Source organism: Anabrus simplex, chromosome 1 (assembly GCF_040414725.1).
Source record: "Anabrus simplex isolate iqAnaSimp1 chromosome 1, ASM4041472v1, whole genome shotgun sequence".
Taxonomy (NCBI): Eukaryota; Metazoa; Arthropoda; class Insecta; order Orthoptera; family Tettigoniidae; genus Anabrus; species Anabrus simplex.
In genome coordinates, this window is record NC_090265.1 from 825498322 (window position 1) to 825523703 (window position 25382).

At 37.6% G+C, this 25382-nt stretch overlaps 1 protein-coding gene across 1 annotated transcript in view; it reads right to left on the minus strand.

Annotated features, from left to right (window-relative positions):
* The window catches only part of LOC136857169 (cyclin-dependent kinase-like 2), a 327482-nt gene that overhangs the window by 4989 nt on the left and 297111 nt on the right, over nucleotides 1–25382 (minus strand). Inside the window, exons 8-9 of the mRNA XM_067135607.2 lie at nucleotides 17844–18130; nucleotides 14713–14795 (exon numbers count right to left, since the gene is read on the minus strand). Coding sequence (XP_066991708.2) covers nucleotides 14713–14795; nucleotides 17844–18130 — 370 coding nt within the window. The remainder of the gene's footprint in view (nucleotides 1–14712; nucleotides 14796–17843; nucleotides 18131–25382) is intronic.

Here is a 25382-nt window from a genome sequence, read left to right on the forward strand (position 1 = left end):
GAATCGAGATCAATAAGAAACAAAAAAAGCATCTCCTATGCAGATGACACCTAGACACTTGCTGACAATTTAGAAGACCTTCAAATCACTTCACACAGCTTCAATGAAGTAAGTAAAGAGTTTGGCCAATCAAAATCAAAATTCAGAGTGATCAGCAAGTAGAAAATGCTGTTGTTACCCTGGACAGGGACCACCAATGAAAGGTAAATTTCAAGTACCTAGGATGCTGGCTAATGCAAGAATGGAATCCAGATGAAGAAATCAAATCTGTAATTAGCATTGCAAGAAGTGGTATCTTCTTAAATTAAAACATCTTGTATGCAATTGAGATCTCCAATTCAGTTCGTTGGTAGTGTTGTGAAGTAATATGTGTTGTTGTTACTGCTTTCTGGAGTTAAGTTTGGACACTAAAGGCTTCATCAATTATGTGACTGTAGGCCTTTAAAGTGTAGATATATCACGGACGTTTCAAGATCCCATGGGTATACCACGTCATCATCATGCTGGGAAGTCATGTGAAATCTCAACCCTTGCAAAACATACGAAAGCAGCCTATGTCTGTCTGTCAAGACTTCAGCCTGGAAGTTGGTTGGATCCTCAAATAGTACCACCAAAGGTTACGTGGTTCTAGGGAAAATGCAAAAACCAATGGTGCACCATAATTGAGGCGTACAAGAAAAGATGAGAAGTGAGGTAGTTTGCCATTACTTCTTACACTGGGTCAGAAAGTGTTACTGTAGCATGACTAGCCCTTTGAAAGTACCTTTCATAACATACAGATGTCCGACTCGTTGGCTGAATGGTCAGCGTACTGGCCTTCGGTTCAGAGGGTCCCGGGTTCGATTCCTGGCCGGGTCGGAGATTTTAACCTTCATCGGTTAATTCCAATGGCCTGGGGGCTGGGTGTATGCACTGTCCCCAACATCCCTGCTACTTACACACCACACATAACACTATCCTCCACCACAATAACACACAGTTACCTACACATGGTAGATGCCGCCCATCCTCATCGGAGGGTCTACCTTAGAAGGGCTGCACTCGGCTAGAAATAGCCACACGAAATTATTATAAACATACAGATGCACTAGTCGTGCGATGAACACAGAGATGGCTGGATTCAAATAGTATGGCTGGATTGCAGTTAATAGTGCCAAGGGCTGTTGCTTGAGGGTAAAAATAAGTTGCGTGGGTAGTAGCAGGATAGCTATGGCATCGATTACATCACAGGCTTGGCTGGCAAAAAACCCTTCTCACTGTGCCTCACCGGGCATATGTCCGGCTCCATAGCTAAATGGTTAGCGTGCTGGCCTTTGATCACAGGGGTCCCGGGTTTGATTCCCGGCAGGGTCAGGAATTTTAACCATCATTGATTAATTTTGCTGGCGCGGGGGCTGGGTGTATGTGTTGTCTTCATCATCATTTCCTCCTCATCACGACATGCAGGTCGCCTACGGGAGTCAAATCAAAAGACCTGCACTTGGCGAGACGAACATGTTCTCGGACACTCCCGGCACTAAAACCCATACGCCATTTCAATTTTTACCGGGCATATGCATTCTTCTGATCTTTCTGCAGTATGTACCAATGCTGATGTACGCAGCAGAAGCTGGACTATGATGAGACAAGATGTGAACAAAGTACAGGCAGGGGAAATTAAGTTTCTAAGAAGCCGTATAGAAGTAACAATCATCAGTGTTCTGCATTTAGAGCTATTGCCCAGGTGGCAGTTTCCCCAACAATTCTTTAGCTCTTTCTTAAACATTTTCAAGAAGCTTGGAAATTTATCAAATATTTCCCTTGATAATTTATTCCAAACCATTACTCCTCGTCCTATAAAGGAATATTTGCCCCAATTTGTCCTCTTGAATTACAAACTTTCTAAACAACCTCGTTAATATGATTACCCCAATGAAGTCCTACTTTTAAAAGCTCTGTTCAAGCTTATTCATCAACTAATGCCATTCTATGCCATCTCTCCACTGACAGCTTGAAACGTACCACACAGTCGAGCATCTCATCTCCTCAGCCCCAATTCTTCCAAGCGCAAAGTTTGCAACATTTTCGTAACACTATTCCTTTGTTGGAAATCACCTAGAACAAATCGTGCTGCTTACCTTTGAATCTTTTCCAGTTCTCGTATCAAGTAGTCCTGGTGAGGGTCCCATACACTGGAACCATACTCTTACTGCGGTCTTACCAGAGACTTATACGCCCTCTTCTTTACATCTTTATTATAACCTCTAAATACTCTCACAACCATGTGAAGAGATCAGTAATCTTTATAAACAACGTTGTTAATATGATTACCCTAATTAAGATCATTCCTTATATCAACACCATTGGATAGAATGAGAAATGAAAATACCAGAAAGTACAAGAGGAATCCTTGCAGGACAAGACAGCAAGACTTTGATGGTATTGGCACATGAAGAGAATACCAGAGAATAGAATACCTGGGAAGATACATGAGATGGATATACAAGACTAATGACCAAGAGGAAGACCAAGGGATAGGTGGCTGAAAGGAATAGAGGAGAACGCTCAGAAGAGAGGAGAGGACTGGACCAAGGTGATGACAGAGAGGTGGTGGGAAGACAGAAGAAAATGGAGATGCCTATATTCCAAACAGGCCTACCCCATGGCTGGAAACCATGCAAGTTCGTGATGGTCACCAATTTCCTGTGAGGAGATTGCACCAAAAGAAGAAGTCTCTTTGAACTCTGTGTGACTGTAGAGAGAGAGAGAGAGAGAGAATGTGCATGCCAGGAATAGAGTGGAAAACCACTTTGAAAATGGTTGAGAGAGAGACTTAAATCCACTTCTCTTCTCAAAACATGTTACCGTACGCGCACCTTTTAGCGATACATGGACACCCTACTGCTGAAATAGGTCGACCTCAGGTATCTTCGAGATTCGTATTGGCAACCTTTGAAACACAAACTATGAATCGCTTATGCATCGCTGTGTGACATCTGGCATACACTTTACATACTAGTACTGTTGTTATTTACACAGCAAAGCCAAACTATAGAATTCATGCTGGGAACAAGATTCGCATCGAGAAATGTTACATAATGTTATATAAAGTGTGTATGACACAGTTGTTGGCTTAAGATAATAAAGGTTTAGAAAATTCATATCGATCGATCATATTATCAATTCAATTCAGATTTCATTTTCATTCAGTTGGCAGTATAACCGGAACCGTGAGAGCTCCCTCCTTCCTCCACACCCCGTACAAAGAAATATCGCTAAAAGGTGCGCGGACTATACCTGAAACTGAGTGCCCCTCATTTCAGTCCCTACAAATCAATCTTATAATTATACCAGAGCGGGGAATTAAACTTAGACCAACCAAGTGGGATGCTACATTGCTAACACTAGGTTACAGAAACAGACACAATATATAGCACCAAGATATCAAGATGTATCAAGATTGTGACTGAAGTAAAGTTAGCCGCTAGCCATGAAATATAGTAATATCAGTAATCTAATTATTTTTAATACCCCTTGTACCTTTTGGTTCGTACGAGCCAATATGAATTGCATTAATTTCAATTGCTTCTTCCTTTTATTCCATATCTTGGTACTTCCCTCTCCTTTTGTCAGTCAATATAGCACTGTCTTTCTTGAAGGGCTATTCCCCAAAGTTTTAGAAATTTTTTACTTATTCCTGAATAGTTAAATTTTTTCAAGATTTTCTACAGTAATTTTGAGTTCTTTTATGGTGAATGTTTTAGAGATCTTCTAGGTAATCTGGAGTTCTTATATCTCCTCCTCAGTTCCTCTAATATACGTATTGGCCAATTTCATTTTTCCAAGGTAGTTGAAGAAATCCTGTTAACTTTGACATTTGTTCATAAAGTGTCCAAAGAAAACAATGATTGCTTCTTTTCTTAATGTACTGGTAATTTTCTCAGTGTGTATATAACGTTCTTTGTAATGGCATCTTCTGTAATATTCTCTTTCTTTAATTGATCCCAGTATTCTACTTCCACAGATTTCTAGTTTTTCTATCATCATTTTCTTGTTTATAGCCACATATTTTGCTGCAAAAAGTCATCCTGAGAGATTTAGTATGTAAGAAGTACTGGTAAGTCTGGCATTGAAGGATAGCTACGTCCATGGTTAAATGATAGGCTATGAGAGCTGTTTTTATTTAAGGACTGTTTGTCAATAAAATAAGAACCACTACATATTATTGTTTTCCCTCCTTTTATGCTTACTTTTCTGCATAATTTCATGCTTATGAAAATATTTGTCATAGCATAGGACAAGTTTCTGTAGACCCTCATCACAGAAGTCTGCTGCCTGCAAGGAAAACCCTTTCTAGACATGGTATGGGCTTTTGAGTTTATACTGTGTTAATAAGGTGAAACTCTTTATGTTTCATAGAGAACAAAATCTTGTACAAGAACTACAAGTACAGGCCATGAAAAAGCATCAATATTAACAAATCATTTCTAATTCATCGTTTTCCATTGTGGATGTGAAAACGCTTGCTGCTGAGAAACTTCTTCAAATACAGAGGCACTGTTCAAACGCAAACACTCATCCCATTGTTTGGTGGCAGCAGTTCGACCAGCCTCCCTTCATCCCTGATCTTGCAGCTGGAAACTATCATCTCTTTCTGCATCTGAAGAAGTTCTTCGGTGACAAGCTTTTTCACATGAACGATAAAGTGAATGACAAAAGTTTATAAAAACTTTTACCACATAACAATAAACACTTGAATAAGCATGACGTGTTGAAAAGTAGTTGAAAGAATTTAGAATGGAATTTTTAAAAATTAACCAATAATATGTAGTGATTCTTATTTAATTGGCAAATGGCCTGTAATAAAAAAAATAGCCCTCATATTTTCAAATTAGATATTTCCTTATGGAAATCAGAGAACAGGGCACAAAAAATGTCTTAAAATAAAAAAAATGACTACATGCAAGGATTATTATTATTATTATTATTATTATTATTATTATTATTATTATTATTATTATTATTATTATTATTATTATTATTATTATTATTATTATTATTATTATTATTATTATTATTATTATTATTATATAAAAACATTTTAGTAATATTTTAATTTCTCATGTTTATCATTGATGTTTGTCTGGTGCCTGACTATCTGTTAAAATGTACTATTTAATTTGGGAGAATTTCACAAGTAGAAGCAAATTAATAATGAGATGACATTTGTTTATAGCATGCCTACTTTGCTGAAAGCTTATTTGATTGTCAACTAGCAACACATAATTTTAAAATGTAACTAAAATTACAGACTTCTTTGCAGTAATCAGAACAAAAAAAAAAAAAATTTTGAGATAGTAAAATGACTATTTATTTCATGCAAGGAAGACTTCTGGTTACAGATATTTAGATCTTGAGAAGAAAAACAAAAAAGTGGGAAAGGTTTAATAAATAATGAGAAACAGACAGTCAAATTCAATAATTGTGTTTGCATTCAATATTTCTTCATGAATGGTCCAATGAATGCTAGCAGAATACTAGAAGTACCTACTGTCTTACATTTTAGAGACTTCTGACCTGACTTAACATCCAATGGACAAATCACTTTAACATGTTGAGTGCCAAGCGATCCCATTTGGGTATGTGAGAGAAGTCAAGTTTTTGAACTTCACGTCCCCATATGGGGTCGTACGTTCGTTCTAAATCGAGAACTGTGCGAACCCATTTGGGTGTTTTGAAGCTGTATAAAGTCTCTTCCTGCGATCTGTTGGTCGTCTATTTAAGTATGTGCATAGTCCATCTTCCATTCCTCAATTCCTGATTTGGCGTGACCCCATATGGGTATGTCAAGAGTGTTTTGTAGGGTGACAAAGTCATTGTCTATCTCATGCACGGATTGGTTATGTAAGTGTGCAGTGCGGTGAGTTTCCTTTTCTTTTTTGAGCCGTTACGAGTAAATCAAGCAGTAAAAGACTTAGTGCAGATAGTCTGGACAATATATCGAGCAAGTCTGACAATGATAATGTAGATGAAGTATACAGTTACAGTGATTTTGAACCCAGTACAAAGCAACCAGCAATCTTGCACGTTCATCCACACTGATGATATACTGTCTTCAGCATACACATCACCACTGTACTCCGGGTTTCCAAGCCAGCTGTTGCAACAATTATGACCGTCTTCAACAATATGCAGTAGTCACTGGTTTCCCATTTTGCACAATCATCGCTGCTAGGTTCTCTTACTCAAATTAAAAGTTATACAAACAAAATTATGTAATTGTTCAGTATTCCGTAACTACTAATTCTCTTTATAATATTATTCTGTTACATCCTAATTTACCAAATTCACATGATTTTCACTACTTTATATAACTACATTCTATACGAAAATTTCCTAACCTAAAATCGAAAGATCGTCATTTACAAACATTTCCTGGCCTAAAATGGGGGATCGTACATTTTTAAGGCTCCAGTATGAACAACATAACACATCTCTCATAATCAACAGCATTTAACGCATTCCTGCAAAGGAAAAGGTAAGTATGACCAAGTATCGGGACAGTAACTACTGTATAAGTACGACCCCATATGGGTGCGTATGTACGTGTACAGTTCGTAATGACCAATACGACCCCATATGGGGTCGGAATATTTTACCTAATATACATAATAAGTTAACCTAATATATCATAAATACATCCTCATTTCAGCGATTATTTGCTTGGTTAAGCCTGTGAACGTTTTGGCACCAGAGAGTAACTCGATGTTATTAGCTCATGGCACTAGACGGCAATCCTTTGAAAATCGGTCTGGCACTCAACGTGTTAAACAGTTGTTTCGTATGAGTACCATGGAGATGTCAAGATCATCAACAGGAGCACATAACAGAGAAAATACAAGTCAGCATGGGAAGAGGGAGAAATAGAACGAAAATACAGAAGGACTTCAAACAGTTTGGCTCTCTCCTCATCAATCCTAGTTGTTCTATACCAATTTCTTTTCAACTCCCGACAAGCTCCTTTCTGTTTCCCAGATTCAGTATTCATTGAGGGGCCATCTTGATAGATCTTCAGTTTTGATATAGAAAGTGTGTAATGAAAAGGAAGCCAGATAAACACAAGGAAAAGGAAGAGGCAGAGAAGATAAATAATACAAGTGGTCAGTAGCGGCGATTGGGAATTAGAAGTTGGTGGGGGGGGTACAAAAATTTAGAGACAGCAGAAAGTGTCTGGGTCCAATAGATATCGCAGTGAGGAGGAGTGGGGGTAGGGGGCGGACATCAAACCTGAAAGAAATTGCTATAAAATGGTAAATTCTTCATACTCTTTGAGCAAATTTCGATAGAAGGTTAACAGTCTACCAACTTAAGTGCAGTAATAATAGTACTATGAACAATAATTACGCACATTTTACAATTAAATAGAAATTTGGTGTGATTCTAAAATTCAAAAGTAATTTAGTATTTGACTACAGACACTGGCTAGAACTGAACAGACACATTGCCTGAGTGAGACTGCCAAACTGACCCCTGCTATCCTTTTTTTTTTTTTTTTTCACAGAACATGCTACACATTGCTGTGCAGTCTCCACTACTTGCTGTGGCGCTGTACAATTCTATTAACCATAACAAATGACATTTTGTGCATATTTCTGCTAAGTATAATTACAGAAATGAAAGGAAAGATTAGCTGAAAAGACAACAGGGCTTTTACAAATTGCTTTTTTTATAATTCTCTGTTTCAGGCAGCTGAAAGGGAATAAAAAATGAATTTTCTCTCTCCCTAATCACCGCTACTGAAGGACAAACATAAAAAAAAAGCAAAGGAACTCACTGGGTCAACATAAGGAACAAGAAGTTAGTTTCCTGGGTGATGACTGCACGTTGTGTGTTGTGTAGTATGTGGCGATGATGATGTAGGGATATGGTGAAACCCGGTGTCTGCGCACACTGCCTCCTGTTGAGTAATGGCAAGGCTTGTGTTTTGCCCTACTCCATATAAGCACTGCGGAAAAGTTCGGAACTGAACCCAGGCTTTTGGCATGGAATCTAGTGATAAGGAATTGTATACCACCACCTCTCCTACCCTGCTGACCAACATTCTAATGGTGAAAATTGTTTCCATCAACAGGATTCAAACTGGATAACCATGTCATACCATAAAGAATGGATGCTTTAATGATTATGGACTTAGATGAAGAAATATTAGCGATATATTCCTCTAATTTTGTACTCAAACATAAAAAATACAATTATTAAACATAAACTCATTCATTTTTAGGAAGATGTTTCAAATATTTGAAATAGGCTTTCAGCTTTTATGGTCATGTCAATTATGTATAGCACAGACTCAAGAGTTAAGTACACAAGAAAAGTTCTATTAGAAAATAACTGAGCTACATTTACTACGGTTCCCACCAATGTCTGGTTGGCCATTTTTGTTTTGTACTTAACATCTCTTCAGCATGTACTATATGAAATTGACACAACCTGAAAACCTGAAAGCCTGTTTTAAATACAATGAGGTCATGAAAGCTTAAAAATAGTACTTGAAGTTAATACACTGCACTTTTATAACTATGAAATGGTACAAGTAAAAGCATACCACTAGTTTCTGAAAGATTATTACGCAAAATAATGTATCTCTGCATTATTCTTTTCCACTATTATTTATAAAACATTCCTCAGCTGAAGGTTGCAACAGTGGAAGAAGCACAACGAAACAAATTAAATTTTGATTTACAATACTGTAATTTAGTTGATTACATTATTTTCTTAATGTCTTTAAACTATAAGATTTATATCATGTAGCAATGATTTCTCAGTAATGAAACTAAACCTTGTAAAGCTAACAAAGACATACTTGCTTCAGAATATACTTTTTTAATCTCTATTTCGCTCCTCAATGAGTGTCAGTATCCAAACTCCTGATGAAGCAAGGAAGCAGGAATTGTCAGGAACAGAGATGAAATCAATGACAAAGAAGAGGGATTGATGAGGAAAACCTATGTAAAGATACAGTGTAAGAAGTTGACATATTCTTCATTTCATGTTTGTCCTTGTCGTTTCTTTCTGTTTCCCTCTCTTTCCTCACTGACCTTTCACTGACCTGCTTAATCCTAATGTGTGTTTCTAACCAAGTTCCTGTCTTTCTATGCATGAATTTATCCACCACTTGGTTTCCTTCCCTTTTTTGTTTTGTTCTTTTACAAGCTGCTTTATGTCACACCGACATGGTGATAGTGGAATAAGAAAGTGCTAGGAGTGGAGAGGAAGCAGCTGTGGCCTTAATTAAAGTACAGACCCAGCATTTGCCTGGTGTGAAAATGGGAAACCACGGAAAACCCTCTTCAGGGCTGCCTACAGTGGGGCTTGAACCTACTCTCTTCCAAAGGAAAGCTCACAGCTGCGCACCCCTAACCGCACGGCCAACTCACTCGGTCATCACTTGTCTGTTTCTATCCCTTACTTATATTAATCTCTATTTCACAGCAGTGTATCTGCCCCCTATAGATTTAAATCTATGTTCAAACAGAGTTTACACGGGGACACTAGATTGGACAATACAACAGGACAGGACAATATTTTCCTCGTGTGCATGAACAATCCGAGAACAGGACAATGACTATGCTACTGTCTTGCGAGTTAGCCTTGCTTGAAATCTATCGGGACAATGTCTTCCCTCACACCATCGCTCTTACTGTCCTATCCTTGTGTGAATGCGCTAGGGACAGAACAATAAATGACTGCTGGATACAAGGACAAGTGTTATTAAAATGCCACCAAAGTAGGATTATAACTTAAATTCCAAGTTCACTAGTGTTTGTAGAGAGCATGAATGCTTGTGGGGAATATAGGAATAACAATGCCGCAACAACATGATCGGAAAAAATATAGAAGGCATGGCTATTAGATTTAGACTGAAATGAACGAAAAAGAGGATCGAAAGCCTCAGATCGATGTAAAAAAGCAAAGCAAAAAAAGCAAAGTGGAAGGTAAAGGCTTCCACTATCCGTAACCTCGACACTTGATGGGGTGGAGTGGTTAGCTCTATGCCCGGCCGCCTTTGCCCCCAGGAATTAACCTGGTACTCATTTTTGGTGTAGGCTGAGTGAACCTCAGGGCCATGTGCACCTCCGGAAGTGGAAATCTCGTTTCTAAAATTTTACAACTTCCTGGCGGGGATTCGAACCCACGTCCTTCCGGGCGAACTGAGCACGTCTTTACCGCATCAGCCAGGCAGCCCCTCCCAGATCGATGTACCTGATAGAAGTAAAAAACAATACAAGATTCTTATGCAATCAGGTGCTGGTGCAGACAGCTTGTAGCCTGTAAGTAAAAAATACCATGGTTCGAAAGTTTTAAAACTTTTCTGTTGACATCCTCGTACACATTTTGTATTACTGAAGATCTTCTAATACCTTTAATAAAATATAGATTATTCTAATGAAGAACTGCATGCCATCTATTTCCGTATCCACAGTATTTTATTATTTTTGGTTAATTTATCTCCTACTATATTGAATAGTTCGCATACAAGATATGAAATCATCATCTTCAGTTTCTTTGGATCTGTTTTGCTGAGTATGAACATTGTCTTGTCTTGTCTTGTCCTGCGCAAGTGATGGGCTGTTTATGGAACACAGGACAGTACATTATTGTCTTGTCCTGCATGTTGTCCCTGTGTAAACTCTGCTTCATTCTGAGACTCAAGCAGTCAATGCATTTTAGAAATTTGAGCCCTGGTGAGTTAACCTCTTAGCATAAAAGCCCGAGTATACTAGGGATTTTATATATTTATATAAAATGAAACCCAAGTACAGTATACTCGGGTATGTTGCTCACTGATTGGTACCTAATTTAAAGGCCTTAATATACTCGTTTCTTGTTGTTTTTCAGTATTTCTGCCAGATATTTATAAAAATTATTACTTCAGGTTCCTATTTTTTGCCAAAAGATGTCCTTGACTGAACCATAGTGGATGTTGGTGACTTAGGCAGCTCGTTTTTGCAGCCTTTCCGTATTTATTGCTATCTAAGTGTACATCATCTATTAGGTGAAAATGGAGAATGAAGACGAGTTTGACATTGAGTTTAGTTGAGTCTTATAGTTCTGTGTGCGTGATGCTAGAGGGAAGAAGGCACGAAGGGAATCCAGGTACAAGTGAAAGGAGCGCAAAGTAGCATTCAATGTTGATCCATGTTTTAGGGCATTTCACACAGCCAACCACATATAAACAATGTCTTTCTTGTAAAGTATTGAGTGTCATGTTATCTTACTTGCCATCTGTTTAATGCTGTGTTATTTATTTTACATGTAAGTTAAAAGAAGAACCCATAAAAATATCATGAGTATACTCAGGATTTTAAGACAGAAACTTTTCAACAGCTTATATTTCATTGTTACCACTGTCACTGTTTTCAATAAAGAGTCCATTTTAACAATAAAAAATTAGGTAAAAAAGAATCACAGTTTTGTAAATAATTGCTACAGTATGTTAAGAGGTTAACATTATAAAATTAGAACTCAAATGCAGTATATAATATACAATATGACCCTGCCAGTTCAAACTAATCAAGACTGCAGTCTATTTGGATGGGGAGAAATTTTGATTAACGGGGTTAATAGGATATGTGAAGTCTAAGATGTAGCAAATGAAGCAGATACAGTCCCACTACCTGGAATTACGAATTCAGACACAGCAAAAGCATTATAGACACCCCTGCAGTACGTAGAGCAATACCCCAGATTACAGTAGTGGACATAATGTTTATGAAGCGATGGTAAAGTATTGTGTCATCCTCAAAATTTTTGTCTTTGTATTGGCAGAAAGTCACCTTATTCATAATGAGTGATGTAAAATACTGTATTGTTTTGTCATTTTTGCTGTTAAATTGGTTGAGTTTTAAATGTGATGATCTGTACCAAAGTTAATTATGTATTGTATTTTTTTCAGTATATTTGATGTTCTAAGGTATAATATATGGCAATTTTAGTCTGAAATATCTTTGGTAATCATTTTAATTTCACAAATTTTTGAGTTTGGATTATCCGAGTTTTCATCTGGTGCGATTTGGATTACCGGAACTCCACTGTATTCTGTTTACATTGTAACAGCGCCAACAAAAGAATCTGCGAGGTGAAGAAAAGAATACCTATGGCTAAGAAAGCCTTCCAGAGCAAAAACTTCTGCTAACCAGTAAGTACATAAATATCAGAACAAGAAAGGTATTTGTGAAGAGCTTTATCTGGAGTTTATTTATTACGTAGGGATGTGGAAGTTGGTCACTGAGAAAATGTGAAAGACAAAGGCTGGAAGCAGTCAAGATGTGGATGTGGAGAAGAGTGACCTGAACAAGTAGGAGACATAGGAAAAGTAATGATCAGACTCTCAAGGAAGTTGGTGGAAAAGTAATCTGATCCATAAAAGGCAACTGAAGGGAAAGTTGCTGGAAAAGCAGGGGAAAAGATGGCCAAGAGAGTTCTATTTTTAAAACTTGCCTACTGGAATAACCAACAGTTCTTATAAAGAGCTTAAAAAAATATAAATGAATGATAGCTCAAGACAGAACTCTGTAGCTGTAATGACAAGGCCTTTTGGCAATGAATTGATCAATGACTATATTTGAAAGAAAAAATAACCAGCACATAACTTTCTCTAACAGAGTTAAAATATTACAATAGTTGTTATTATCTGAGGTTGTGTTTCTCAACTTGTTTCAAGTATTGATCTTAATTTTCAGATCAACTACTGTACAGAACAATTTTGAAAGCATTCTTACCTCATGAAATGCTGTACTGTCACAACCAGTCTTGTTCTATAAATAGGTTTTTTTTTTTTTTTTTTTTTGCTGTATGTACTGTATATATTTCTAAAAGAGAACATTTGCCCAGCATTTTGGATGACCACAAGGATCCAGAAAGAACTGGCACAAGCACAAAGATGTAAATACCTTAAGTTACACTCTCCATTTTTTATCTACTGACACAATACTTTAAAAGGTGCCATACAAATGATAATTCAAAATGTTAAGTAAGTCTTTCAATACATTCTTACAGACGTCATCTATCTCATTTTCAGTGATACCAAGTTCTTTCAGGATGGCTTCCATATGCCTGAAGGCAATTTCCCAAGCCCCAAAGAGAAGACCCTTTACCACCCATGCCTTTGGCACCCTTCTCCCCCAACCCCATGGCACTACAGCCCTGAAGGGCCTTGGCCTACCAAGCAACCACTGCTCATCCCAAAGGCCAGCAAATTATGAGGTGTCGTGTGAATCCTCTTGCCTGTTATTCTTGGCTTTCTAGACTGGGGCTGCTATCTCGCCGTCAGATAGCTCATCAATTCTAATCATGTAAGCTGAGTGGACCTTGAACCAGCCCTCAGATCCGGGTAAAAATCCCTGACCTGGCCAGGAATTGAACCCGGGGCCTCTGGGTAAGGGACAGGCACGCTACCCCTACACCGCGGTGCCGGCTACCCATGCCTTTGCATTCGGATTATATATCTGACCAAGGTGAGGTATGCATGGATAGTAGATAGCCTTATTTCCATCATCAATGTAATTCGGCTCCATGGCTAAATGGTTAGCATGTTGGCCTTTGGTCACAGGGGTCCCAGGTTCAATTCCCGGCAGGGTTGGAAATTTTAACCCCTCCAACACTGGCACAACAGTCCCGAAGGGCCGTGGCCTACCAAGAGACCGCTGCTTAGCCCGAAGGCCTGCAGATTATGAGGTGTCGTGCAGTCAGCACAACGAATCCTCTCGGCCATTATTCTTGGTTTTCTAGTCCAGGACCGCCATCTCACCATCAGATGGCTCCTCAATTGCAATCACGTAGGCTGAGTGGACCTCAAACCAGCCCTCAGATCCAGGTAAAAATCCTTGACCTGGTCGGGACTATCATTGGTTAATTTTGCTGGCACGGGGGGCTGGGTGTATGTGTCATCTTCATCATCATTTCATCCTCATCATGACATACAGGTTGCTTATGGGTGTCAAATCAAAAGATCTGCACCTGGCAAGCCGAACATGTCCTCGGACATTCCTGGCATTAAAAGCGATACGCCATCATTTATCATCAATATAAACTGTTTACAGTGTTCATTCTTCAATTGTAAGTTATATTTTTGGGTTTAAATGGATCAGACCTTAGATGGTCTTCAGAGCAATAGTCTTTCAAAATATTTTTACAGGTATCTCTCATTTTCAGTGATGCTGAGTTCTTTTAAGTTGTTTACCATGCTCTTACTCAGTAGTGTCTAATAAAATTGATTGGGTGGAAATTCATGAAGAATATTAAAGACCAAAATGATATTACAGTTAAGCTACAAATTTTATAGTATATGCCCTAATGTTTTATCTCAATTCTTTCCCACAATATTTCTTAGGAATATAAATAAATCATGCAGTAACTTGATGCTCCTGACACATCTCAATAATTTGTACTTGTTTTAAGGATAATACTGTACAAACGTCAATTAAAGGTTTAGTATTTCTTGGTCAACCACTAGCATAAAATCTTCACAAATCTTTACCAGTGATAATCTGACTGTCTGTTTTCTATTTGTGTTTTATTAACTAGTATTTATCAGAGGGAGATTACATATATTCTGAGTTAAGTACAGTAGCTAACCTATTTATATGACAGAAGGTTTGGTTTAACTACTGAACCTCGAAAATGACTCATTCTGGACATTATTTCTAACATGGAAGGTTGTGAAGTACTCACAGGTGAGATAAAAGGATCCATCGTTGAGTGGGGATTCATAGGATTCAGTTTCTTCTTTACACCTTTGCTTGGGCTAGCAGATGCTGGAACAAGACATAATACTGGATATGAAAAGGTAATTAACATTACATAAAAATATGACAATTCATTTTACATACAGTGTCCTCACTTAATTCATATCAAAGTAATCAAAGTGTAATATAAAAATGGCTGGCATCAGTTTGCTAAAATGGAAAATTGAATCTATTAAAGCTTTCACAGTCTGTTCAAATAAATAGGGAAACTGTTGTAGCTTGCATAGGCCTACAGTGTACCTTAGAACATTTTAAAATTCCAATTTGTGTTCCTATCTAGCTAGCTCAAACTCAACGAAATTGTTAAAAATGCCAGTAGGTAGCACTAACACTGTGTCTCAAGTGAAGCTCTTTTCTGGCTCTCAACTATTGATATGGAACTTTAGTTACGAGCTTGAGATGGTTTTTATACATATTATATTCATCATACGCTAAATAAAATAAACAGTAGTTGTGATTTGTAATGTTTAATGAGTATGGAAGCTGTTGAAAAAACAACATTTTTAGCATTGAAAGTAAATATTTAACTCATTTTGTATGCTTTGTAAAACAGAAACAAAATTGTGTTTGTTATTATGATCACCTGCAGTATGTTTCTTATCGTCAGGTGAGTAAATACACATGTTAAATTCAGTGGTTTATTATAACCTCTAAATTCATTTATTTACAGTACTTAATAAGGGAAACCTGAGCTTAAGCTTGTAATGATGCAGTACCGGTACATACATTCAGTTACACAGCAGATATAATCTACATTATATACAAACAGTGTCTAACATGACATAGTTAACTGGTTTAGGCTTTAAAGTAAACTATATGAATGTTTTTCTTATGTCTTCAGGGAGTCTATTAAAAATATGTACAGAGTAATTCCATAAGGAATTTTTACCAAACTTACAAGTATGTATTTGTGTAAAATTAATTTTTGAAGCATTTCTGGATATCTGAATTAGCCTTGCAGGAAGCACTGGAGTGGAGATATCAACTTATGCTTTAGCTTATACACCATGATAGCTGAAGCTTTTTGACAGAACCTAGTGAGGGATAGGATGTTACAATATTTATACAAATGTGCAGTAGTTATCAACTTAAATATGGCTCCTCCAAAAACCAAAATTTCTATCAGAGAAGCTTGCAAAGTGAAGTTAGCTACTCTATCAAGATATTTGTAAAAATTCTGAAACTGAAATTTCTGGTGTAACCCAAGATTAACCAGTAGAAAAGTACAGTAATTTCTGAGGCCAAAGAAAATTGTTTGTTGAAGTACATATAATCAATAGCAAAACTTAACCATGATTTAACCAAACAGGGTGATTGGGAACTGACTTAAAAGTTTGCCTGTGCCAAAAAAAAAAGATTTACCTTCAGTTGTGGAATAAGCAAGAAATAACTGGAGAGGAATGAATAAGGTTTTTCATGAAATGTCATCCTGACCTATCCATAACAACTCCACATGTTGAAAGTTTAAGCATGGCAGGATTTTAAGTCTAGTATGCTTGTATGGTGCAATGTCTGGGTCAGTTGGTACTGCTACTCCCTCTGGGTGGTCAAATGAAGAAACCTTCCTACAGATTTTAAGGAATTTTATTAACTTTGTAAATCCCTCTGAAGGAGAACATGTTCTGTTTTGGTGGACAACAACGAGACTCATATCAGTATGGAACCTCTCAATATGGCATCTGATTCAAGTATTGCAATAGTCGCCCTCGCACACCTCCCATAAACTACAGCCTATCGATTGAATTGTCTGTTCATCTCTGAAGTCTCTCTAAAATCAGTTAATATATTCATGGCTTGCCAATCATCTGGGACAAACCTCTGACATCAATAGAGTGGGGAAAGTTGTGCAGAAATAAAGGAATGGTTTTTGAATTTAAAACTGCTTGATCTGAGGTATTCAATCTTACTAAGAACATAAAAATCAAGCTATTACCCTTATATCTCAAGGCCGAAGAAAAAATTGGGGTATCAGTCAAGGTAAAAGTAATAAACATCAACATATGGTATTTATGTCAAGATGGCCTAATATCACAGAAAAAGGATAAAATTTTGTCAGTTGATATTGACCATAAAAGTCTGCACCAGTATGTAAGAATAATGTTAATTTATAATTTTCTTTAAAATTCTGCTTTAATGGATAGGTAGGTCGAAGAGTCTGACAGAGACCATTAGGAAGACCTCTAGATCAATGGGACAAAAATGTAGCTTGCAGAAGATCACTGGAGTTATCTAGCATAGAAATGTGCAAGATCATTCCTCTTCGACAAGATGGCACTGGTGACCTTACCAGGCCACATTATTTATTGGCTGAATATGATAATGATGGTACATACTATATATCCTAAAGTATGTTATTACGAAATAATATCTGGATAAGTAAGATTTTAGGTGTAGCAAGGAAGACCTTATTTTTCTGAAGTTAAGAGAAAAGTAGTAGCTATTTTCTTGGCACCCAAGCACTGTCACATTAATTCTAATTAACACTACAACATCAGGAAGAATCTTACTCAGGTCTGTCGAGCTCCTGACCTGCAGAATTGTACTTTATATATGACCTCATAGAAAGTGAATACTTACAATGTTGGAATACCGTACCAGTATTTAGATGGGTAGCACGCAATATCAGCGTGTACAGTTTGCTTACAAAAACTGTCAAGTGTGATGGTGATAAAAAGTGTTTATAACTTAAAGAAAATTAATTTGCAATGAACAAGTTTTACATTTTTTGGTACACTTCCCAAGCTTTTTATACCAGCTACAATTAACACAAATAACACAATTAACTTCTGAAATAAATAGCATTACATGAATTAACTGTATTATGTAACACTAGTTTTCTTTAGAATAAGTTTATTTGAGTAGATTTTAACGTTTCTTAATAAATTTAAACAATAGGAAAATGAAACCAACAGTAGAAGTTTATGCAAACACTTGTATCTCAAAATGTAAGGAAATAATTGGATTTACCAATCAACAAGTTTAGTATAACATTTGAAGGTTAGAAATGATCTAATTTATTTTTTCAATAAATGGCAACCGAAGAACAGATATTATTACCTCCTGGAACATTTGGCAAACAAAAATCGTTGTTTGTCTGTTTAGGAATTTTCCAAACATTGTTGTTATTGTTGTTCATATTTCCTCCTCCAAATCGTCGATTTCCAAACCAGCGGTCATTGGAAGGGGACTCCGTCACAATCCCTGATAATGGACCTTGTTGATTTACATCCAAGAACAAACTACGATCCAGTCTTCTGACCATCTGAGCTCTTGGAGCATTCATCACTGGCTCTTTGAGACGATTTCCCAGAGGTAACGGTGAACGTTTCAGTGGCTCCATTAACCTAGAATAATTCATAAGGAAATGTCTAAAGAGAATCACAATTCCCTGAAACATAAATTATCAATACATTACCTTGTAACATAAGAAATAAGAAAAGCTCGTGCTCATGAACATGTAAAATAAAAATAAATAAAAAGAGGAACTCACCAAAGAGACTAGGACTTTAACCAAGAATATACACCAAGTAAGGAAAAATGACAACGATAAGTTTCTATCTTGACACATACAGTAACATAATAATTTTGTTCCACGCTGTTATTATATAAATATCTACAATTCTGGCTATTGTATTATTGACAGAATTCAATACAACAGAAACAATAGACTAATAATTTAATGAAGGCATAAAACCATATTACCATAGATGTGTTTATAACTGAAGAAACTATTATATAAGATATAAGGGAAAAATAGATATGATTACACTCAGAGAAACAAAATTAACAAAATCCTATAAAAGTAGAGAGAAGAATAGATGGAACATGCATAAATAAAAACTATCAAAAAGATGGGCAATGGTGGATACTGTCAAATGAAGTGGTGTACAGAGAACTAGAGCATATCACAGATCCTATACGGATGATCTCTTTCTTTGGTCACATTATGAGAACACCAGGTTACGAAGAAAAATTATAGAGAAACTCTGGAATCTGAAGCAACAAGCAGAATGGATTAAGGAAATTAGAGAGGACTAGCTGATGTACCCATGCTTCACTACAGAATAATACATTGTATACAGAATTCTAGGTTGTAGTGTACACGTTGTGAGTAAGATTGTATTAAATTGCATAGCTGTTAACGTTACCCCAGAAACTCGATGGGAAAGTCTTTTCTTATGTGAAGACTGAGTTAGGGAATTTTCATTGTAATGGTAGGCCCACTTGCCTACCATCAGTCACGATCAAGTTGGGGAGTTTTCATTATAATGGCTGACGCTCACTCTCCACCTACATTTTTACATCCTCAGAAAGACTGTTTTAGTGGTTTTCCCAACTGAAATCAACACAGGTCATTACAATAACACTGGTAAGAATGTCATGATCAAAAGCAATGCTATCATATGAAATACACGATCACATGAAAAAACACATTTTCTCACTTTTAACAAACAGTATTACGCTGACGATCTCACATTCCAAAGTTCCAGGGCTGGAATGACCATGCTGCAGACAGCCGTGAGCCGTGAACACCCTTTAATTTCAGTGGGAGGGGGGGGGGGAATAGTGTAGATTCCCAGGGCGATATCTATGACCTTTTACTCATCTGTGTAATAGGAGTACCCGATGAGGCGGAAAATCTCAATTCACTATACTGGTGTGGGAAAAAACTATCTGACTTGGAGGCAATTTTTCCTCCAAGCCAGAGGAAAAACCTCCTCTTTGCTGCTACTTTGGTATAAAATGAATGTAGAATTTAATAAAAGGGAAGAGGGAGAAGCTTTTCTTAAGAAACAGCTCTGATGTGGGTTGAATTTTGAGTTATTTAGTGAACTGTGGTGCTATAATTATGAATAGGCCAAAACTGTAATTCTAGACCAGGTCATAAGTGACCCTTTGCCATTATTCTGTTAAGTGTGCACACTGATCATTACAATCAGCACGTCAGAGTAGGGCTCGAATATCTGGAATACTATGATGAACCAAATACGTTAATACACTAATACCGGACAGCTCTACCTCAACACTGAGTGTGGTGCCTCGACAGCAGCTCTACATCGCACATGTGTAAAAGTCTGGACTATGTTTCATAAGTAGAATTGGATGCTTCTTACAATTTAAGGTTAGCAAACAGTTCTACGACAAAAATAAGTGCAAAAGGTGTTGTGACAATGTCAGTGAGTTGAATCATGGCTGAGAAATGATATAATGGATGCAGAAATTTTCTCACGGCACTGGAGTGTGTATCGTAGAGATAGAATAGAAGGGTGGGAGGGGGAGTGTTTATTTTGGTGAAAGAAGAATTTGTAAGCTACGAAAAAGTTAAAGATGAGACACATGAAATTCTAGGTGTAAGGCTCATTTCTAAAGAAAATAGGCAACTTGATATATTTGGAGTGTACAGATCGGGAAAGGGTAGCACTGACCCGGATTCGGAATTATTTGATAGGATAGTCAGCTATGTGGGAAACGACATGGAAAGAAATGTGATTGTAGCGGGAGATCTGAATTTGCCAGATGTCAACGACAGGAAGCATGACCAAATGGTAATTCTAAATTCCCATGGAGGGAATTAGATATTTTCCACCAATAGAGCAAATGGCAAATAAGTTAATATGGGAAGGACAGCTGATTCAGAAAGTGATGGAACCAACCAGAGGGAAAAATATCCTGGATGTTGTGCTGATAAAACCAGATGAGCTCTATAGGGAAACTGAAGTAATAGATGGTATTAGTGATCGTGAAGCTGTTTTCGTGGTAGATAAAAATAAATGTGATAGAAAGGAAGGTCTTAAAAGTAGGACTGTTAGGCAGTACCATATGGCTGATAAAGCAGGCATGAGGCAGTTTCTAAAAAGTAACTATGATCGGTGGAAAACGGTAAATAAAAATGTAAACAGACTCTGGGATAGGTTTAAAGAAATTGTTGAGGAATGCGAAAACAGGTTTGTACCATTAAGGGTGGTAAGGAATGGTAAAGACCCACCTTATTATAATAGAGAAATAAAGAGACTAAGAAGGAGGTGCAGACTGGAAATAAATAGAGTTAGAAATGGCTGTGGAAGTAAGGAGAAATTGAAGGAACTTACTAGAAAATTGAATCTAGCAAAGAAGGCAGCTAAGGATAACATGATGGCAAGCATAATTGGCAGTCATACGAATTTTAGTGAAAAATGGAAGGGTATGTATAGGTATTTTAAGGCAGAAACAGGTTCCAAGAAGGACATCCCAGGAATAATTAATGAACAAGGGGAGTGTGTATGTGAGGATCTTCAAAAGGCAGAAGTATTCAGTCAGCAGTATGTAAAGATTGTTGGTTACAAGGATAATATCGAGATAGAGGAGGAGACTAAGGCCAAAGAAGTTATAAAATTTACATATGATAACAATGACATTTACAATAAGATACAAAAGTTGAAAACTAGAAAAGCAGCTGGAATTGATCAGATTTCTGGGGATATACTAAAGACAATGGGTTGGGATATAGTACCATATCTGAAGTACTTATTTGATTATTGTTTGGTCGGAGGAGCTATACCAGATGAATGGAGAGTTGCTATAGTAGCCCCTGTGTATAAAGGAAAGGGTGATAGACATAAAGCTGAAAATTACAGGCCAGTAAGTTTGACATGCATTGTATGTAAGCTTTGGGAAGGCATTCTTTCTGATTATATTAGACATGTTTGTGAAATTAATAACTGGTTCGATAGAAGGCAATTCGGTTTTAGGAAAGGTTATTCCACTGAAGCTCAAGTAGGATTCCAGCAAGATATAGCAGATATCTTGGATTCTGGAGGTCAAATGGACTGTATCGCGATTGACCTGTCTAAAGCATTTGATAGGGTGGATCATGGGAGACTACTGGCAAAAATGAGTGCAAATGGACTAGACAAAAGAGTGACTGAATGGGTTGCTATATTTCTAGAAAATAGATCTCAGAGAATTAGAGTAGGTGAAGCTTTATCTGACCCTGTAATAATTAAGAGGGGAATTCCTCAAGGCAGTATTATCGGACCTTTATGTTTTCTTATATATATAAATGATATGAGTAAAGGAGCAGAATCGGAGGTAAGGCTTTTTGCGGATGATGTTATTCTCTATAGAGTGATAAATAAGTTACAAGATTGTGAGCAACTGCAACGTGACCTCGAAAATGTTGTGAGATGGACAGCAGGCAATGGTATGTTGATAAACGGGGTTAAAAGTCAGGTTGTGAGTTTCACAAATAGGAAAAGTCCTCTCAGTTTTAATTACTGCGTTGATGGGGTGAAAGTTCCTTTTGGGGATCATTGTAAGTATCTAAGTGTTAATATAAGGAAAGATCTTCATTGGGGTAATCACATAAATGGGATTGTAAATAAAGGGTACAGATCTCTGCACATGGTTATGAGGGTGTTTGGGGGTTGTAGTAAGGATGTAAAGGAGAGTGCATATAAGTCTCTGGTAAGACCCCAACTAGAGTATGGTTCCAGTGTATGGGACCCTCACCAGGATTACCTGATTCAAGAACTGGAAAAAATCCAAAGAAAAGCAGCTCGATTTGTTCTGGGTGATTTCCGACAAAAGAGTAGCGTTACAAAAATGTTGCAATGTTTGGGTTGGGAAGAATTGAGAGAAAGAAGAAGAGCTGCTCGACTAAGTGGTATGTAATACCAATACCAGTATGATAATGGTATGGAGTACGTGAATTCCCAATTCAACGCACTGTTGAAGAGCTCTGGGATCCTACGACGCTTGACGATTCCGTGTAACCAGGAACAAAATGGAATGGTGGAAAGGGAACAAATGGTATGTTCCGAGCTGTCAGCAGAGAGATGGCGTGGAATGACATTAGTAGACAAATAAGTTTGAATGGCGTTTATAAAAGTAGGAAAGATCGCAATATGAAGATAAAGTTGGAATTCAAGAGGACAAACTGGGGCAAATATTCATTTATAGGAATGGGAGTTAGGGATTGGAATAACTTACCAAGGGAGATGTTCAATAAATTTCCAATTTCTTTGAAATCATTTAGGAAAAGGCTAGGAAAGCAACAGATAGGGAATCTGCCACCTGGGCGACTGCCCTAAATGCAGATCAGTATTTATTGATTGGTGGTCATGATAAAAGTTTCAACCTATGTAATACATTATACATACAGTACCTGGTCTGCGTACTAATCTACTCTCAGTTGGGAAGATCGCAGACAGGGGTCACCGCGTAGTGTCTGACAAAACATCTGCTCCAGTTACAGATGCAAATGATAGTACCTTATTCGTTGCACATACAAAGACGGACTTTATTATGTTAATGGGTTGTACACCGAGGAACAGGGAAAAATTGCCCGAGCTGAAGATACGCGAAAAGGATCTATTATGAACTGGCACATTTGAATGAGACATCTAAACATAACGGATCTACGTAAGACAGTAAAGAATAAAAGGATAGAGGGAATCAAAGTCATCAACACTGAAGAGGATTTTGAAAGTGAAATTTGTCTCCAAGGAAAGATGATATGTACCCCTTTTCCGAAGAAGTCTGATAGGAGAAAGGAACCAGGGGAATTGGTTCACTCCAATATTTGTGGCCCTATGAGGCCTTCCTTGAATGGAAACATGCATTACTTCATCACATTCATCGACGATGCGACTGGATGGTGCAAAGTGAAGTTTCTTCGTCAGAAAAATGAAGTTGTTAATGAGTTTCAGGACTTCAGAAAACGTTTGGAAACACAGAAAAACACGGATATAAAGATTTTGCAGTTTGATAATGGTATGGAGTACGTGAATTCCCAATTCAACGCACTGTTGAAGAGCTCTGGGATCCTACGACGCTTGACGATTCCGTGTAACCAGGAACAAAATGGAATGGTGGAAAGGGAAAACCGTACACTCATCGAGATGGCCAGATGTTTATTAATGCAGTTGCAACAGCAAATTACATAAGGAACAGATGCCCTGCAAGTAAACTGGGTGGACGAACTCCTTACGAAGCTTGGACAGGAAAGGTTCCAAATGTTTGTAAATTTGAAAAATTTGGATGTGAAACGTACTGTCTATATTGATCACCGAACATGGGAAAATTCGAGACCCTCGGGGAATAAAGGGCATATTCCTTGGATATGCGGAGCAGTCCAAAGGTTTCAGAATTTGGATACCACAGGAACGAAAAGTGAAAATCTCACATGATGTCAAGTTTTTGAAAGGAGATAGAAAAGAGCAAAAATACAATCATGATATTTTCCCAAATCAGCGCACAAATGTAGAGCACTTTGATGATGATCATCCCAACATAGAGCCGAAGAAAGTTGGTCCTTTCATCAATGTAAACATAACAACTAGACACACAGAACATACAGAAAGCATCAAAGATTCAGATAGTTCAGAAGAAGAATTTCTTGGTTTTGAAAATGAACCAGAATGAGAAATACAACAATCTCAACATGCTCCAGGGAGACCAAAAATGATTTGTTCGGGAACATGAGGCAGACCTCGAGAGCTTTACCAGGAACATGGTGGAGGATAAATTGATTTGATATGTTCCAATTCAGATGGCAATTTCAGGTTCAGAGAAAAACGAGTGGATGCTGGAGATGGCAGAAGAATTTGTCTCTATTCTAAGAAACAAGACCTGGGATCTTGTAGACCATCCAGAAAATAGGATGACAATTGGAAGTTGTGTAGTCCTTAGGAATAAGTATTGAGCAAATGGCAAGATCACAAGAAGGAAGGCTAGAGTCGTAGCCAGGGATTTTTCCCACCACCACGTTCGCACCAGTAGCACGACTCAGCTCAATACAAATGGTTATTGCACTCGCTGCTCATCACGAATTGTATGTCTGACAATTGGATGTAGCAACTGCATACTTAAATGGAATTGTTGAAAAGGAAATCTTTATGGAAGTACCGAACTACACCAGGGAAATACTCAAATTCATCGTACAGGAAAGCAATGCAACATCCAAGATCATGGCTGAAGCCAAGAATATGCTGGAGATGCTAACAAGGATTGTGTGTGCTGTATTAAAAAGGCTCTGTATGGCTTGAAACAGGCTGGCTGCTGTTGGCACCGACGCTTGAACGAGCAACTACTAAAGCTTGCTGTCAAACCAACGTCCGATGATTCAAGCGTCTATGTGAAGGGTTCAGATGCTGATGCTCTCCTAATCATAGTGTATGTTGATGACATTTTAGTTTTGTCAAAGAACTCGAGAGAAATTTCAAGGTCTACAAATTTCTACAAAAGTCGTTTGAGGTCAAAGACCTAGGAGACATTAATTACTGTTTCGGGATTGAGTTTTCTCAAGATGAATCCGGTATCATATCGAAACAGAAAGGTTACCTTATCGACATCTTAGATCACTTTCAAATGTCTGATTGCAAGCCCGTGGCCACACCAATTGAAGCTGGAGTTTGACTGTCAAGATCAAGTACTTGGTCCAAGGATAATGGTGAGAGGCCCCCCAACAGAGAGCTCATAGGTACTCTTATGTACCTATCAATTGCAACACTTCCAGACTTATCTCGTGCAGTGAGTTTCTTAAGCCAATACAATGATTCTTTTGGCAAAGAACACCGGCAAGCAGCAAAGAGGGTACTGAGGTACCTGAAGGGTTTT